The following is an 18,962-nucleotide window of genomic DNA, read 5'->3' on the forward strand; positions in this document are numbered from 1 at the left end:
TTATTTGTTCATTGATTTTGGGGGAGTTTAGTTTTTTGAGTTCCTTGTATAGTCTGGTTATCAGTCCTTTGTCTGATATATAGCCAGCCGATATTTTCTCCCACTCTGTGGGTGGTCTCTTCAGATTAGAGACCATTTTTTTGTTGTACAGAAGCTTTTTAATTTCATGTAGTCCCATTTGTCCATCCTTTCTCTTAGGTGCTGGGCTGCTGGAGTTGTATTGAGGAAGTTTTTGCCTATACCTATTGCTTCCAGAGTACTCCCTGCTCTTTCCTGTACCACCTTCAGAGTTTTGGGTCTGATATTAAGGTCTTTAATCCACTTTGAGTTAATACTAGTACAGGGTGATAAGCATGGATCTAGTTTCAGTTTTCTGGAGGCAGATAACCACTTTTCCTAGCAACATTTGTTGAAGAGGCTATCTATTCTCCATTGTATGTTTTTGGCACCTTTGTCAAAAATAAGGTAGGCATAGCTGTGTCGATTCATATCCGGGTCCTCTATTCTGTTCTACTGGTCTTCATGTCTGTTTTTGTGCCAGTACCATGCTGTTTTTATTGCTATGATTCTAGTATAGTCTGAAGTCAGGTATTGTGATACCTCCAGCATTGCTCCTTTTGCTGAGTGTTGCCTTGGCTATTCATGGTCTCTTGTGTTTCCAAATGAACTTTAGGGTGACAGCTTGTTTATATCAACCTTTCAGTAATACTTCTTAAAACCAAAAGAGAATTTTGTGGACAGTAAAGAGCAAATGTCTATCTTTGTGTTTCAAAATGTTTTCTTAAATATTTCAGCTTTGCTTTTTAAAAGTACCACCATCTTAGCTGTATAATATTCCATTTTTTCTTTTGCATTCTGGGAATTGAACCCAGGGCCTTGTGCATGTGAACCACACACTCTGTGTTGTTTCTCTGTGACTTAAATAGATTATCTATCTGGGAAAAAATGACTGTGTAGGATAACACGTATGCCTGCAAAGCGAGAAGTTGAAAGTTCTATGTCTTTGTCTTGCTTTTAACAGAAGTTACTTTCTACTTTATTCTTTCTAGTCTCTTTATTGTAAGTACAATGAGGAATTCAGTGCATGTTGTTCTGCCATGGGATTTGAAGCTGTTTTCTTATAATAGTCTATTTATTATTACTACAGCTCTGTAGTAGGGCAGATAAGTATACTCTAGGCTATTGAGCCCCCTCTTTCAACCATATCAGTACATATACAAATTACTGAGTAAAGTACCCTGAAATGTTAAAATTAACCTGAAGCCTAAAAAACAAAATAAATACATGCAAAGTTTGACAAGATGGCATATATTCTTTCCCTTAAGTGAACGATGGAAGTTCTTCAATACTTTTTTAGTGTTCCAGGATCAACCAAAATACAATTAATTTACTTTGTGCATAAATTTAAAATATAAACTTAATAGCTCTCCTTCTTTACCATAATAAATGTTCTGGTAAAGAAAAGGTATTATTTCCTTCCTTTGGTGCTTCAAACTTAAAGAACTTTAGAAAATAAACCAAAATAAGTATCCTACATAATACCATTGAATTAAATGTTACTAAAAAAGAAAAGATTAAATGTAGACAAAGAACTATGAACAAACTGTGCATATTGTATCATAAATAACTGTAGAAAAGTCCATATTTCCATCTTGCTCATGAATTTGTTAATAGTAATATCTTCTGAGCTAAATTCCATTTTCAGATAGCCTGCTAGTGAGGCTGATGAGTTCTGGTTTTCAGTTGCCTTGGCGAATCATGTGCCTTGTCAGCTTCCAATTGTCTGCTTCACTTGATATTGGCTTCTAAAAGATTCTTTTTCTTTTTTTTTTTTTTTCTTGGTTTTTGAGACAGTGCCCCATGCTGCCATCCTCCTGCCTCAACCTCCTCAGTGCATCACCAGGTCTGGCCAAGATTTGCTCTTCTTTAGGCCACAACTACAATTATGGGGACAGACAAACCTGGAAGAATTAGATTTTTGTGTATTTATTGTCATTTCTCAAAAATTTCTTGCCTGTCTAAATGTAATCTTTACTGAGGAAGTTACACTGTGCCAAACATTAAGCTAGGTAATTTCAAGTTGTTTATTGTTTCGTTTTGTACTCTAAATTCTGAAAGTTTTGATTTATTTTTTAAACAGAGGAACAAATTGAGGCTCAGAACAGTTAAATGGCTAGCTTGAAACTACTCACTAAAATAAAATGAACTTAGATCAATACTGACTCCAATTTATAAATGTCACATTATGCTCCATGGCCTCCAATATGAATTCAGAGGTACCTATGATAAACACATATACTTTATGCTAATATGTTTTGATCTAAAAACAAAACAATAAAACATGACTCAGTCGTTACATCAATCTCTGAAAAAGCTCAGCATTCCATGTTGTTCACCTCAAGGAGACAATATCAGTGTGTGAATTATGCTTAGTAGGTTAGACTTGGCTATAGTAACTGAGAACCTATAGGCAACATTGACTCTCAGATAGGTTTGTCATATGTCTTTCAAAATTCTAATATGAACCTCTTTGGAAATGTGTGCACACCCCTATTCTTCCCTATTGCCTCACACTTGGCTCACTTTGGTCCCCAAGTCATTTGCATAACCTCTGCAGATACCTGAGATTGTAACAATGGCAGAAAATATGAAGACACAGAAGGTTTTAAGTAGGGATCTGACACAATCAGGCTTTTAGAAAGGACATCTCTGGCTACTGTGTGAAGGGTGATTTGGAAAAGAAGAGTCAGCTTCAGAGAAGATCACAGAAGCTCCTATAAATGTTGAAAATGTGAACTGAGGTGATGGCAATGGTAATGGAGAGGAGGGAGCAAATTTGAAATACTTTAAGAAGGCAGAAATTACATAACTTAATGATCAGTTAGCTGTGATGAGTTAGAAGTGAAGAGGAATGACAGCATGACTGGCTTAGACTACTGGGAAGCTTGCATGTCATTTACCAAGAAATAAAATAGATATAAAAGGTTTGATGAAATATAATTAGTTCAGATGGGATTTGCTGAATTCGGAGGTCTACAGCACACTTAGGAGATATTTAGGAGATAGTGGAAATATGGACAAAAGGTTAGAAAGTTAAAGCTGGAAGCTACCAGCATATGACATGGTTAGCTGCAAAGAGCCCAAAATGAAGATGCCCAAAGAGAACGGAGAGGTGAGGAAAGGGTAGAATGCAGGAGGGAGCCAAGATTTAAGAGGCAGGGCAAAGGAAATGAAGCAGTGACAGAGGAGGTGACATCAAAACATAAAGAGGAACATACTCCAAATTAATAGAAATAGAGAAAAATTAGTGAGAGCCAAGTCACTATGTTCTCATACATGAATTAAGGAAGCACTCCCATCCTCTATATCCATATAATTGTAGCTTTATTATCATCTTTTATTCTTTCTGTCTTGTGAGTTCCATGAAGGCATGCACACAGATCATTTAAATGACTGAATGAGTTTTTCTATCAAATCATGCTTAATATTTCCTCCTACAACTAAGATTAAATTAATTTACTGAACAAAGCACACTCTGTACTGCCTGAAGTTTCTCTTTCTATCCTGGCAGTTTCTTTTACACTGAGCCTGTGCTGTATGCACAGCTGCTCTGAGTACTGATTAAAGTATATGTGAGGACACTCCAGAGGATGCCCTCTGTGCTCTGGTCACTGCTGAGGCAGGCTGGACAGCAGACTTGCACATTCTAATTTGGGCCTCAGAAGCCTATCAGGGAAGGTCCTTCCAGAAGAAATTCCCTTGGCCTGTTCAGTATTCATCTGCTGATCATGTCAAAGAACATAAGACAAGCCCAAATGAAATTGCTTTCAGTGAAATATGCCACCAGGTGAACATGCTTCCAGATGATTTCCTTGTAAACTTTCTTGTTTCCCTTTAAAGGCAGACTTCACAGCAATTTTTGTACCTATCTGTTACAGAAAGGTGTCCTGCGTTTTTGCTAACTCATGACCTGTTTCCACAGAAAGAGATTCTGAGAAAGGAATTCTTTTGAATTCTATACTGCTTACTGAGTAAATGGTGAGGCTTTCCCCCTGCTAAAAATAGTATAATCTACTTTCTACATACCATATGTTGTTACTGATGAAAATTTCCATGACAACCTTTGCCTCTAGGATGTGGAGCTACATTAGGTTCCTTCTGGTTATGAATCCATTTTTATATTATTCTATCACTAACAATGATAGTAAAAATAACAGTAACTCTAGACTTCCTGAAGCACATTTTCTACTTTGCTTTAGTAATAAAAAAGCATCTTTTTCTATATATAGTAAGTAAAATAATCAGATAGCAACAACACAAGCTGTACTGAGACTTTCACAGCTGTTTTCCTTGCTGTTCTTTAATAGAAAATACACAAGACTAGGACTCTAATTCTGGCTTTTCCAAGAACATAATGAATCATTTGCTGCCTTAAATTCCTTTTTGGTAACACTGATGGAATGATGAAAAAATGAACAGGTAACATCATAAACAAGTTTTTAAAAAACTTTCTGTTGGTTTGATTCTCCAACCAAAGAATTCTTACCTGTATCATTCCAGTTTTAAAATAATGCTGTAGGATATAATGAGGTGGTAAATATGTAGTAGCAGAGAACTCAGGGTTAGAAAATGTCCCCCATCCAGTGATCAGCGTTCTTACTGAAATTGTATGTATGTTCATATAGCCACTGCCCAATTATTTGAGATGGAAGTCTCCACTTCTGAGGTCCAGGCATTGTTGACATTAAGTTTCTTATTCAGAGCCCAAATCTATTCTGTGTAGCTCTTACAAGCTGTTACAGTTTAATTTTCTAGAGAAATCAAAAACGCATTTGCTTCCTCACCTGTAGGATGGTCAACTGATTAAATACAAAACTGCAGAGATCATTACATCTCTATTGAAGCTTCAGGATTTGCTTCCAGATCTTCAGCATCCTAACATCCTGTCTCTGGAGTACTTTAAATGGCCAACACCTTCCATAAATGCAATATCCTAAATATAGTTGACTCTTGACATGATGTACTTTCTAAAATAACAAGACTGAATTTTTGTAGAACAATGAGACTAGCATTATTACATGAGGTCCTAGTGTCTTCCTTTCTCCATAACACTTTAGGGTTGGGGGAAGGGAGAGAAAACACTGTAAGATGAGATTTCAAAAAAATGCCGCTTTCTCAAGCTGGATGTGGTGGCTCGTGCCTGTAATCCTAGTGACTTGGGAGACTGAGATTGGGAGGATCATGGTTTGAGGCCAGCCCCAAGCAGAAAGTTTCTGAGACCTCCCCCTCTTCTCAACAAATAGCTGACAGTTGTGGTGCATACTGTGATCCTAGTTATAACAGAAAGTGTAAAAAGGAATGCAGTTCAGGACTGCATGGGCAAAAAGCAAGACTCAAAAGTAAACAGAGCAAAAAGGGCTGGAAGAGTGGTAGAGTGCAAAGCCCTGAGTTCAAACATCAGTACCATAAAATAAACACAGGCAAAATGTCCTTCCTCAGTATTCTGAATGTTTCAAAGTATAATGGCTGGGGGGTGGGGCTGGCAGTCTGGAGGAAATCGTTCTGTTCTTTACACAGTGTGTGTGTGTGTGTGTGTGTGATGGTCCAATGTGCTATAGTTGTAGTATAGCTCCTTGGAATGACTGGGTTTCAGAAGAATGTTACACAAAACAAAGTATCCCAATAATATATATATATATATATATTTTTTTTTTTTGGCGGAACTAGGGTTTGAACTCAGGGCTTTGTGCTTGCCAAGCAAGTGCTCTATGGCTTGAACTACACCTCCAGTCCATTTTGCTCTGGTTATTTTGGAGATGGGGTCTTGCAAGCTATTTGTCCCTGGTGGCTTTGAACCACAATCCTCCTGATCTTAGGCTCCCAAGTGGCTAGGATTACAAGTGAGCCCCCAGCTCCAAGAATTATTTTAAATATACTTAAAGAACAGCAAACCAATCATTGACCTAGGTTGGCTTGTTTAGTCTGATTTTATTTCTGGTAGTAACTATTTTACAGGTACTCTGATAACCCATCAGGCTTTTTTGGAGTTTTCCTTAAATGAATATCTGCTGGAAGGGTCAGTGGGAGGGCTCTGTTGACAGTAGCGAGGGGGATAAGTAGGGCTGCTGCTGTTGCACTGAAGTTCCCATAGGGCTTCAAAAGCCTACAGTCCTGAATAGCGCCTCAGATTTCTTTGTATTCAGGACACAGTTTGTATCCTTTTCCCTTATTCTGAAATAAAATAGAAAGAGGACAGCTATCTGGGGGAGCCACCTAGTCCTTTCAGCCATGAAGGCAAAGAAAGGGCTCCCACTGCAGAACTCAGGGGAGTCCAGCTGTAGCCTCAGTACCCTGATGATCTTGCTAGCCTGGCTTCTATGCTTGCTAGGCTGGGTCATTCACCTTCTGGTCAAGGTTTGCTTCTGCTTCCATCGCATTGCTAGTGGTGCTAAGAAGATGGCTGGACTCCAGTGCCAAAGTAGGAGCTTCAGATCAACTGTAACTAAGAGTGCCTCATCCCAATGGCCACCAGCCCTTCAAGCCCTGAGGAAGAGAGGCAGCTCCAACAGGATATCAACCATACCATATAGATGACTGACTACTTGGGACTTGTGTTATCCTGATATCGCTTAGTAAGTCAGGAGGTAGCCTTTGAGAAAGAGATGGAAGTGGCCATGAAAGGGTGATCTAAGAGCTTCAGAGGAGGATGGGCCTGGTGGACAGTCACATTCTTTCCCAGAGTGTCTGATTTTGCAGTTGTCACCTGAAGCTATATCAGGCAAAAGAGTCCACCGCAGGGAAACAAAGTGGTCCAGTTGAGCCCCCCCAGCGCTGGGAGGGTAATTGCTCCACGTTCTACCTTGCACAGCTCCAGTGCTCAGGTAACCTATTGTGGATTTGTTGCTTCAAGGGCTGGTCCTCATGTCCCACTTAGAAATTTGGAAGGATTCCATATATTGGTCAAACTCATTTCTTGCGATGAAGTCTAACCACTGACCTGTAAGTCATCAGATCCTTACTGGATTGGATCCACTTTCTTCCTACTCAAGGTCATCTTTTCCAAAGTCAGAAATGATCCAGCACAAGTGGTTAAACCACTCTACCCAACCAGTGCCCGAATGGTCTCTGGGCCCACATCTCTGCCACCAATTGTTGAGTGAGAGTTGCTTCTCCAGGAGCAGGCTTGTGCTCCTAAGCTGCAGTGAGCCAGATGGTCTTTGAGCCTTTCCCAGAAGTTGAAGGAGGCCATACAGTTAAGGAGGGGGATTTGGGTATGATGCACAAAGAAAAGTAGGAAACAACTCATCTCATTTTCTACAGCCCGATATCTGAGGCCTCCTGTTATTATATGAAGAATCAGAGTTGGAGTCTCCATACTCTGTTTTGAGACAAGGTCTCCTTAAGTAGCGTAGGCTGGCCTTGAACTCCCAGTCCTCCTTCTTTAGCCTCCTTAGTGGTGGGATTATAGGCCTGTACCACCACACCCAGCTCCACTATCTGAACTGCACAAAGAGCCCATCCTGCTTATGACCCCAGGCAACTTCTGACAGGATTCCAGGATGCTTATGGGCTCTAGGGATTCCCAGGCTGTGGAGCTTAGGAATGATGAGGTATCTGAAGGAATTGTAGAAGGGCTGAGGAAAGTCCTGGGACAGAAACAGAAACAGGCTTGCTGGTCTCCATGCTGATTTCCATCCTAGGGATCCAGACTGATATAGCAGACATGGAGGCAGAGCAAGATGTCCCCTTCTTCCAGTTTTGCTGGAGGGGCCAGAAAGGACCACATGACATTCATGCTTAGAGAAGGAGTTCACCTAGGGTGTGAGCTCCCTCAAGCCTACTCTGCCACTGGTTCTGCTTTCCTCCTTTCCAACTGTTCCTCCCAGCTCAGCTACCTTTAGCTTTCAGCCCCTGAACATTCCAGATGGCCTTGCTGTCATTTATAGCACCGTTACGGCCCAAGAGCATAGTGGCACCAGATTTTACATATACATGTTCCACAGCATGAAACAGCCTTGACAGTGAGAACAGCAGTGGCCTGTAGCAGTTGGCCAACCAGTGTGAACTGCTGTTATGTGGAAGAGTTCTTGACTCTGCAGATCTGCCTGGAGGAGAAAACCAGATCTATGAAAGTTTGTCAAAAGTCAGGAGTTTCCCTAGCCCTAGCCTGCCTGCTTAATTTCCACATCTAGCCATCCTGATCTGACAGCCTGCTTGCCCATCAGATTGTGGGGAAGGATGGAGGAGCCTTGGGGTTTTATGCTCCTGAGTCCGCTTCAATTTTAGGTTGTAGTGCTGGCCAGCAATGTTCACATTCTTTATGAGGTAGTCTTTTTGCTGCTGAATACTTTTTAGAGCCTTATCTAGTTTAAGCTTTAAAAAAAACCTTGAGCCCATAAGGCGGTGTGAGGAGTTACATTAACTTTTCCAGATCCATAGTTTGAAGGCTCTTAAGTGATAAAATATTATCCAGAATCTTTGCCACCTTCTTTCCTTTAGCAATCTCTTTTTTGTTGTTGTTTCTTTGTGCTGTTTGACACCTCTAAGGCACAAAGAATAAGAAAGAAAATGTAAAACAAAACACAAAATCCACCTGGATTATAATTTGTTACAGAAGACACTGTTACAAAACAAAATTTAAGTTTCTTTTGGTTGTGCTAAAATTACAATTTAAAACAATGTACACTTTTTCACTATTACATGTTTTAGTTTCTTACTACTTACTGATTTAATAAGCTCAAACAAGAGAAAACTAGACTATTCCCTTAGTATGTTTGCTGTTGCTGTACAGCTGTATACTCCCATTAAACTATATCACAGGGGGACCAAACTACATAATGTGAAATAGCATCTTGTTATTTAAAAATATCTAACTTCCCACATGATGTGCAATTTGAAAGAGTAAAATAATAACAAATTTTCACTGCTAACTTTGGGAATACAGTATTTAGAAATTTCCTTGCTGGGGAAGCAAGACAATAAGGCAATCTGAAATACCTAAAATATGTATGAAATATGTGAATGCACACATTTTCCCCCCAAAATAGAATCATGTAATAGATATGTTTGGACTAATCACTTCTGCATTAAATGCATTATATTAAGAACTGTATTGAATTTCATTGCACAGATTTATTGTAACCGGTTGAGACATCTGTTTGATGGGTCAGCAATCAAACTCAGCCATCTGAGTTCTTTGCAATTTATTTTTTGACCACCAACATCATACCTGTGATTTTTTGGCAGTGTTGGGATTTGAATTCAGGGCTTTGTACTTGCTCTGCAGGAGCTCTACTGTTTGAACCATGCCTCTAGCTCACATGTGGTAAAAAGGAATTGCTGGGCCAAAGGGTAAAATTTTATAAATTCCTCTTGCTCTTCTTCCTTCTTCTTTTTTTGAGATAGGGTCCCTATGGAGTCCAAGCTGGCCTCAGCTTGTTTGTGTGTTTGTTTTGCAGTACCAGGGTTTGAACTCAGGGCCTCACACCTGCTAGGCAGGTGCTCTACCACTTGAGCCACTCCACCAGCCCCCTGGCCTCAGCTTGCAATCCTTCTACTATCAAATAAAGTGAATGCCTTTTGGCATATTGTCATATTCATTCTCTCTCTATCTCTCAGCAGTACTGGGGATTAAACCCAGGGCCTCATGCATGCTAGGCAAGTACATTATGACTTGTACACTCCCAGTCCCATCAGTCAATGTTCCAAAAAGGTTGTGGCAATAATTTATGCTCTCACCAATACTATTCAGTCAGTAAAATTTAAAGGTCAATTCAAATAGTTAATTCAGGCATACAGTTTGGGGAACACTTTGGATTTGACAGTCAAATGAGAAGAGGGACAACAAATTGCCCTTTCAAAGAAGTAATCAAGGTGTGTGTGTGTGTGTGTGTGTGTGTGTGTGTGGCCCTGGAGATTGAGTCATGCCTAACCAAGATGGTTAATCTTTACCTCAGTTTCTTAGTTCTTTAGATTTCTGGAAGTGGTCCAAGTTTAGGAAAGACTTCATCTCATGTAGTTTTAGGGACAGTGTTCAACTCTAGGCTAGTTTAAGCACAGGGCAGACCAGGCAGAAAGCTGCCCAAGATCCAAGCCATGGCCATGATGCTTATGTTTTGTGTCGCTCTTTGACAAACCCATGTCCTGGAATTTACTGTTCTATAGTCAGTCACTAGGCAACCAGGATCTCCTTAAAACAGGAGGGGAGCAGTTAAGTTGTGTTCCTAACAGCACTTATCAGGAGGCTCTAGTTTGAAGACCCATGTTTCTACTCTACCAACTTCTGAACATAAAAAAAAAAAAATCCCTTAGAATGTAATGTCTTCTCAGAACAAATTTAAAATTTATGTTGAATCAATCTTGCTTATATTTGAACATCCTGGGAGAAAAGAGCTCTTTATTCCTCAATAATTTATTTAATGGCAATTGGTAAGTTTTTCTAAATAATATGAAACAGTACATGTTAAGAATACAAGTTTTAAAACTTCGTAAGGAGATTATAAGAATTTTAAAAAAATTTCTCCAGCAAGATTTCAGCTATATAGGCACTTAAGTCTTTTACAACTGCTTTTTCTTTCATTGACATTTTCTCTAGAAAATACATTTCAGCTCTGACTCTTAAAAAAATAACAAAACTGGCAATTTCATGTGTGAAGAACCCGCTGATGTTTCTAGTTAATAGTACATAACCTAACTCTGAGCTTTATCTAAGCTTCCATGACTAGCTGACTTTCAGAGTTGCCAGAAGTGGTCTTTCGTTTAAATTGGTCTTCCTCACAGAGTTGCTTGACAGTTGTGCCACAAGCAAAATATGCAATACTAGAGATGTCAAAAAGCTTGGCTTTCCCCAACCTTCCTATAAGAGAGATTCTATAAGGCAAGACAGTCATGTTCTGATGTAAGAATATACATTCCTCAAATTCATTACTATTTTATACCCAATATACTTTTGCCTATGTGACAGACCCCCATCCCTACTTTCATAGATCAAAAAAAAAAAAAGTGCTCATCTGCTTGGCTTTTTCATTCTATGTGGCTTAATTCCAATAATAAAAGCTCAATAATATCCAAAACAATATCTTATGCCAAGATGTGATTTGTCACAGAGATGCTTAGATCTAGATGCTTAAATAAAGAAATCAGGTGTTTGTTACCTATGCTAATTTGAAGGACCAGCTTTCTATGTGAATGTCTAGGTTTGGCATTCATCCAAAAACTATTTGTTTTTCAATTGAGTGTACAAATAGAAAAATTTTGGCCATTCTAATACATTTTCTAGCTTCCCTCATATATGCATGAATACATAATAATGAAACTATTACTTTAAAACACTTCAAAATAGTAAGTAGGATGCTGAAGGCACTTGGAGCAATATAAAATTTTAGCATGTATACTAAGTAGCCATTCAGAAAAATTCTTAAGATATTTACTTAGCCAACAAATATATATGAAACACTATGTGTCAAATACTGTGCTGGATATCTTCTCCAAAACAGGCACTATTAGTAAAGCTATTCAGTGACAACCACTATTTCTTAACTTGGTCTTTTTGTATACCCTTCAAGTTCCCCAATACAAGGAACAAGCAATTTAAAAATTCCAGAAGCAGGTAAGCAACACATGATAAAGTCTAAGCATAACTAAACACTATTAAGTTATGGGTTTTAGGAAAATGACCAGGTGTATATATATATATATATATATATATATATATATGGACCGATATATTTGATTCCAGTCCAACTTCTAAGAGGCATATAAAATGAAAAGTGGTGCTGATAGACCCCTAGGAAAGACTTTTAAATATTAATGCCTTCCAATCTCCCCATCTAAAATTGTTTCATGCTGTTAGCTCACAGGATTAATAATTTTAGTCAGAACACATATGAAGACAAAACATAAATATTCCATAATTGTCAATGAACGATATCTGTATTATGAGTTGTAGGTCATCATGTACTGAATCTTAGAAAGAATTATCCAAATCAGTAGATAATATTTAGCCAGGTACAGTTGCTCAAGCCCATAATCCTAGCTACTTAGGAGATAGAGATTGGGAGGGTTGTGGTTCAAGGCCAGTCCAGGCAAAAAGTGCCTATCATCTCTAGCTATTCAGAGAAGCATGAATAAGAGGATTGTGGTCCAGGCAGGCTTGGGCATAAAGTAAGACACTATCTCAAAAATAACTAATGCAAAAAATACTGGTGGAGTGACTCAAGTGGTAGAGCCAGGCCTTGCATTCAACCCCCAGTATCACAAAAAAAAAAAAAAAAAAAAATCAGCATTCCAAATAAATCCCAATAACCTTTAGAGGTTATGAAGAAAAATCTCTGACTTCTATTAAAAGATTTAAGGCCAGCAGCTAATGCTGTGGTTGGTTAGTGCAGAGAATTAAGCTATTAATAACCATGCCTGTGTATTCTCACTCAATTCTTATTAACCTACTTTAAGGATCAGAGGCTCTTTGGAAATTATTTAATAATAATCATTAACCATCTCTTCATCTTGTCTAGAATAAATCTGAACTTATTAATGAGTAGGTACCTAGTAAATATTTAATATTCTACTTAATATAGATATTCATGCTGAAACTATTCAAGTTAATCTGTTAATTAACATGCCGATCAGAGAAGCAAGTTATAAACAACAGAATTTGTGAATTAAAACTGGTGAAGTATAAATACACAAGTTCTAAGTTATCATAAGAAATCAAGCTTGTTTTGAAATACATTAATCAAAAAGTAGGTTTTCTTCACTCCTCTGGTACCAGTTGCAGACTGAAGACAAGCTACAAGGACTATTCTAGGTTTAGGATATCAACAAAGTCCAATTTTATATCTGGAAAACTTTTTTTTTTTGGATAAGATAAAAAAAGCCAACATATTTTAGACTCTTGTTCTGCTTCTCTGCCATAATACTTTATGTATAGCAAATATGACTGCAGTGACTATCATTACAAGATTGTTATTACTGTTATGCAATTTCTGGTCTAGATTGGAAATAGATAATAAATAAGATAAAGAAATGAGTATATAGAATGTTAAATAGTGGTAAGTGCCAAAGAGAAAAAAAATAAAGCAAAAAAGAGTTTAGGAGGTATATATGTGTATGTGTGTGTATTAGGTAAGATAAAAGGCATTAAAATATTCAGGTCAGCCAAGGAAGGCCCTTTATCCAAATCACATATAGAGAAGAATGAAAAATTCATGCCACTAATTGTTAGCAAGATATTTCTGCTAAGTTGATTGTTATTCTGGAAGCCAGAAAATCTTATTCAGAAAAATCAAACTTCCAAAAAGTTTCAATATGAGTTAACTCCATTTAATGGAATTTAATGGAGGAAATTTTACTGCGTAACACAATTTCTTTAGAAAAGCAGCATTCTTGATTTTATTTTTAGGAGGTAAAGTGAGAAAGAAAATGATTTCCTATATATAGTTGTTGAATTTTATTTTAGACAACATAGTAGAGCTTCTAAGATACTCTGGGGTTCCAAGTTTCAATCCATTAGGGCCAAGTGTTCATATTACTAAAAATGATGGCAATCACTTGAACATCATTGAGTCTATTGACTTTGAATGAAAACAGCTAACTGGAACTATGACAGTCCCGAATCATCTGAGTGATGCCCTTGGTACTGTACTAGCTAGTTTTCTGTGGCCCTTGCTGCTTAACAGACAAATAAATATGCTAATACATTTGCCCAGTCCTCAACCATTTGCTAGCAAAGCTTTTGAAGATTAAGGAATGACATGCCTTCTCATAAAATGACTTGGGAGCCATTTACTGTATTTAGACTAATGATCTCTTGTTACCCACAGGGAAGGAGATAGACTGAGTGCCTTATTTCCTGTCATCTGAGCAGCAACTTGAACATGGGAAAGAACTGATCTCAGTGTCATTTCTGTGGCATTATTTTCCCCAGTGGCTTGTTAGATAAAGTGAACAATGCAGTGTGAAACATTCAGATTGCAAGGATGCCCATTATCTTCAGGAGAGTTTCTGAACAGCCTTTCCACAGCTCAGCATTTGAGAAAGAAGAGGCAGTAAAGTTAAGGCTATCACTGCTGAAAATGTGACTGCATCAGTAAAACCAAGCCACAGGAGCTCAGATGCTGAGCTCAGTCCAGGTTCGAATCCTGAATTATCTACATACTCTCTATGGGATTAGGAGTAAGTTCTATATATTCAATATGGGACTAAGGGTAAGTTCTCTGTATGCTTCAGCTTCCTCATTTTTAAAATGAAAATAAGTATTATAGGGCTAAAGTAAGGAAAATATTTATCATTAGAGTCCCCCAGGTAAGATGGTTTATAGAAAAAGTATTTGAAGATTTTTCCAAATTTGAAGAAAAGTATAAATTTACAAACCTTAAGACAAGAAATATGAAGAAAACTACATGAAGATGCACTATAATAATAGTAATTTTAAAAAATTGCCAAAAATGACATGAATGGTTTCTAACTAGACTGGAAGCATTTAGCAATGTCTAGAGACCATTTTGCTGTCACAGCTGGTGGAGGGGCAGAATAGAGGCATCTAGCGGGTAGAGGTCAGACAGGTTGCTAAGCACACAGGACAGCCTTCACAACAATAAAGTAATTATACTACCCCAAACAGCAACAGCTAAGATTGAGAAAGTGACAAACCGTTGTGTAATCAAATGCTTAAAATCAGTGATAAAGTCCTAACATCATTTTATTATGTTTTTTTTCATTCCTGACATAGCAAGCAAGTTACATAGTATTGTAAGTCATTTTCTGCAAATCACTCACCAAAATCAAACTAGGTGCTGAGTACCCAAAAGTAAAGGTGCCAAAGCCAGCAGAGTTACTTGGAGGGGTTTCTAGAACTCAAAGATCAATGTGACTTTTAAAAAAACCAAAAAACAAAAAACATGCCTTTTATTTTATTTATTCTTTTGGTGGTTCTTGAGTTTGAACTCAGGTCTTCATGCTTGCTAGGCAAATACTCCTACCACTTGAGTCATGCCTCCAGACCATTCTTGCTTTAGGTTATTTTTCAGATAGGGTCTTGTGCTTTTTGCCCAGGGCCAGCATTGGACAATGATCCCCCTACCTACGCCTCCTGGGTAGCTGGATTATAGACATGAACCACCATGCCTAGCTTATTTGATGAGATGATCTGCTAGCTTTTTGTCTGGCTGGCTTCAAGCCATGATCCTCCCAATTCCACCTCACAAATAGCTGGGATTATAGCTGTGAGCCACTGCACTGGTTTAAACATGCTTTTAAATAGTTGTTAAGAGAACTACATAATGTGCCAGGTACTCTGAAGATTCTGTTATGAGGTCCTCTGACACTTAGCAAGGTATGAAGGTAATGGGACTAGGCAGTAGATACAAGTTAAAAATCTCATTTCAGCTTAATGAACATTTACTAGGACTACTTCCATATTATGTCTCACTGAAGCTCTCTAAACCGATTTCCACATTTAATGCCACTTTATGCCATTCAATGTCAATTCTATCTAAAGTCATGAAGTTTTAAAGCCTCTACCAATTCTGGCCATTTTTTTTAAAGATGAGATTTACAAGGCTTTTGAAAAAGACATGACATAACACGTTGGGATAGGATATCAAGAATAAAACCCAAGACAGATTTCATACCTACTAAATACTAGGCACTGAATGAGGTACTTTATATTCATACTTTCACACTCCTCAATCAAATCATTTGGGTTTGGTATTATTGACATCTTCATTTTACAGACAAAAACAGAAGAACAAATTCATTGGTTTGCCCCAAATCACAGAGCTAAGTCAGGGCAAGGATTTGAACTGAAGTCCATTTCAAAAACCCATGTCCTACTAACATGCTAACTCACCCTAATAATACACAACTTAAGACCAGAAATGTGCTTTTATTTAGTTTACTATTTTGGATTGTCATAGTCAGTCAGTACATATTTTCATTGTCAGAGCACTGTTCACTACACATATTAATTTAGACACTTTGTGCCCCAATGTCAGCTGTGATAAGACATAAATCTATACTCTTTCTTTTCCCTGTCAGCTGTTACAGAGAGGGAATAAGGATTAAAAAGCAGTCATAGGCACGGGCAGAAACCATGTATGTCATTTATTAAAAATTGTCTTGTAGTTTTATCTTTCTGGAGGACTGGGCCAGAGGAGGGGGGAAGGTGCTTGTTTCTGTTTTATATGTCCCCGTCACTTCTTTCAAACATATAAATCTGAACTCTTTAGTTCACATTAGGTTACATTTTTAATAGACAGCACACAGAGAGTTATGAAGTTTTTCTGAATGTTTTAAATTAAAACAAAATAAAACAAAAAGTCACACAGAAGTGTACACTCTAAATTATTTAACTTAAAAAAATCAGAAATTCATCCATGTTCTAAATGAGTCAACTTTAAGTTTTGTGTCTCCAGAAGTATTCTTCCAAGATTAAAAAATAAATATCAACTCAATTAAGACCAGCCAGCCAACTGTCTTCTAAGTGGAAGAAACAATAGATCCAAGTGTGTTTTAGTAGTGATGTTAGTGAAGGCTACAAGAGTAACCTTCATTCATTCATCTTGACAGATACAGAGTATTAGATAGTTAAAGGTAGATAGAACTTTGCAGTTTCTTTTAAAACTTTTCCTTGAGGGCTGGTGGTGTGGCTCAAGCAGTAGAGTGCCTGCTTTGTGAGTGCTTGCTTTTCAAGTGTGAAGCCCTGAGTTCAAACCCCACTCCCACCAAAAAACAAAAAAACTTTTCCTTGATACTTTAGGTTTTCTTTTTCTTTCAGGTGACTCTAAACATGAATTACAGAAAACTCAAAACAAATGAAATATAAAACTTGTAATTTGCTAACTCCACCAACATGTCTTGCTTTTCCATTCAGTTAACTGTTTTTCTAGTACTGCATGTTCCTTACAAACAAATAAAAGGAAAAGTTTATACTTACTGGACAGAACAGTTGTAAGGAAAATGTAATCTGAAAAGGATATGAGCCCACATTCTCCAAGGGTGTAAAATATACTCCCTTCATCAGCGAATTTTTCTCGTTCCTGGGCAATTTTCTATTAAATGTATAGGTCCAAGCAAAAAATAAAAAGAAGATATAACTGGATTAGAACACAAATATAAGAAATAAGTCACCATCTATCTCACAGTTTTATGCTATTTATTCTTATCTTAAGCATTTCTCTCATGGCCCTATAAAATGGATCCTTTACAGTTTTTTAAGATAATGAAACTTCAAAGACAAAAGATTTTTTTTTTCATTTAAACACTGGGTTAATATGAACACCAGAAAATAATTTTAATTTTAGAACCCCCTACCATTGAATATAGAGACCTACTTCAGACCTGGCTTTATTTTTTATTTTAATTAGTTGTTTTGATGGTATTGTGGTCTGAACTCAGGTTCAAGTGCAAGCCTAGCAACTTGAAGCCCACTTAACCCAGGCTTCAAGAGATTTTTGCTTTAGGTTATTTTTCAAATATGTTCCCACATTTTTGCCCAGGATAGGCAATCATCTTTCTATCTAGGCCTCCAGCTATCTGGGATGACAGATACATGCCTCCATGCCCAGCATTTTTGTGGGGATGGGGTCTCACTAACTTTTTGCCTGGGCTGGCCTTGAACCATGATCTTCCTGATCTCTACCTCCAGAGGAGCTGGGATTACAGGCACAAGCCATAGCACCTGGCCTTGTGTTTTAGTTTAGAAAAAAACTGCCTTCTTCTAAAGAGGTATGTAACCTAGTTAAAAAAATCAAAATAAGCACATGAAAAACTAAAACAGAAATTAGTTCTAACTGCTCAAGAAAAACTATACTGCTCATGATCAGAAATGAAGAGGTAAGCAACTACTTCCAAGGACCATACAAATGCTCAAGTCACTTCTGAAATAGGAATTTGAGTTTTTACTTTATGACACCGAGAATCTCAGTTTTGGAATACAGAACAGTATGCAGAGTAAATAGAATCTGAAATGCCAAATTAAAATGTGCATACCATGGCTTGGACACAACTTAATCTAATCATATTAGTTACCTTAGTGGAGGCTCCTAAATTTCAACTATTTGATGAAGCTTTCTCCTAAAATTTGGTCTTTTCCTACATGTTTAACCAAGCCTATCCTTGTTTTCTAAGTTCCTAACCAAAGCATAAACTTAGTGGTGACACTGAAGATATTTTCAAAAACTGAAAAGGATCCACCGAAGAGTTACACTTGGAACAAACTGCCATAAGTTCTGGACCAAGCAAAGATATTTTTGGAATTACTCTAAGTACCAAAAAAAAAAAAAAAAAAAAGGTTGTAAGAACTCAAAGAAACAAAGTGCAATCAAAGTAATACTCTCATGCAAGCAGGAAATAAGAGGCAGCACTGCAGGCATAACTTGGGAGGAGTATCATGAAGACTAAACCAACAAGCACCACCACACCAGCATCCAGGCACACGACTATCCAATGGGTTACCTCTGTCTAGTGGAGATCCCATCATATGTCACAAAGAAAAGAAAACTGGTTAACCAATTGAAAACCAAGTACCTCATGAATCATCATGAGTCAAGCTGCATGATCTTAATAAACTCATTCACAATAGCCTCTACACGATATTTCTTTGCTTGTTCATGAAATAGTGACCACGGACAGGTAAAAATTCACAGCTGAACACCAGCAAAGAGTACCAGGTTTTGATGGCAGATGCAATTAAGAAAGGACCTCTCTGGCTTTATTTGTGGAAGACAGAAGATATGGTTTTATATAATATTTAGAGATTATTCCTTTGACTTGACAACAAAAATGAGCACATAGCCTACCTAATATATTCTAATTAAGGTTGTATCTTGCACCATACTTGATTTTCTACCAAGAAATTAAGCATAAATTTCAGACCAAAAAAGCCATTGGAGGAGAACGAGGGGAGCAAAGCCATTCACTGGAAGGTTAATATTTAAATTTCTAAAAATAAAAGAAACAAATAG

The 18,962-nt window shown here is 37.6% G+C and overlaps 1 protein-coding gene across 6 annotated transcripts in view; it reads right to left on the reverse strand.

Moving 5' to 3' along the window:
* The window catches only part of Micu1 (mitochondrial calcium uptake 1), a 202,379-nt gene that overhangs the window by 72,015 nt on the left and 111,402 nt on the right, over positions 1–18,962 (reverse strand). For all 6 annotated transcript variants that reach the window (XM_074079103.1, XM_074079097.1, XM_074079098.1 and 3 more), the window contains one exon: positions 16,934–17,048. In XM_074079103.1, the coding sequence (XP_073935204.1) occupies positions 16,934–17,048 (115 nt within the window). The remainder of the gene's footprint in view (positions 1–16,933; positions 17,049–18,962) is intronic.

The sequence above is a fragment of the Castor canadensis genome, chromosome 7, assembly GCF_047511655.1.
Source record: "Castor canadensis chromosome 7, mCasCan1.hap1v2, whole genome shotgun sequence".
NCBI lineage: Eukaryota > Metazoa > Chordata > Mammalia > Rodentia > Castoridae > Castor > Castor canadensis.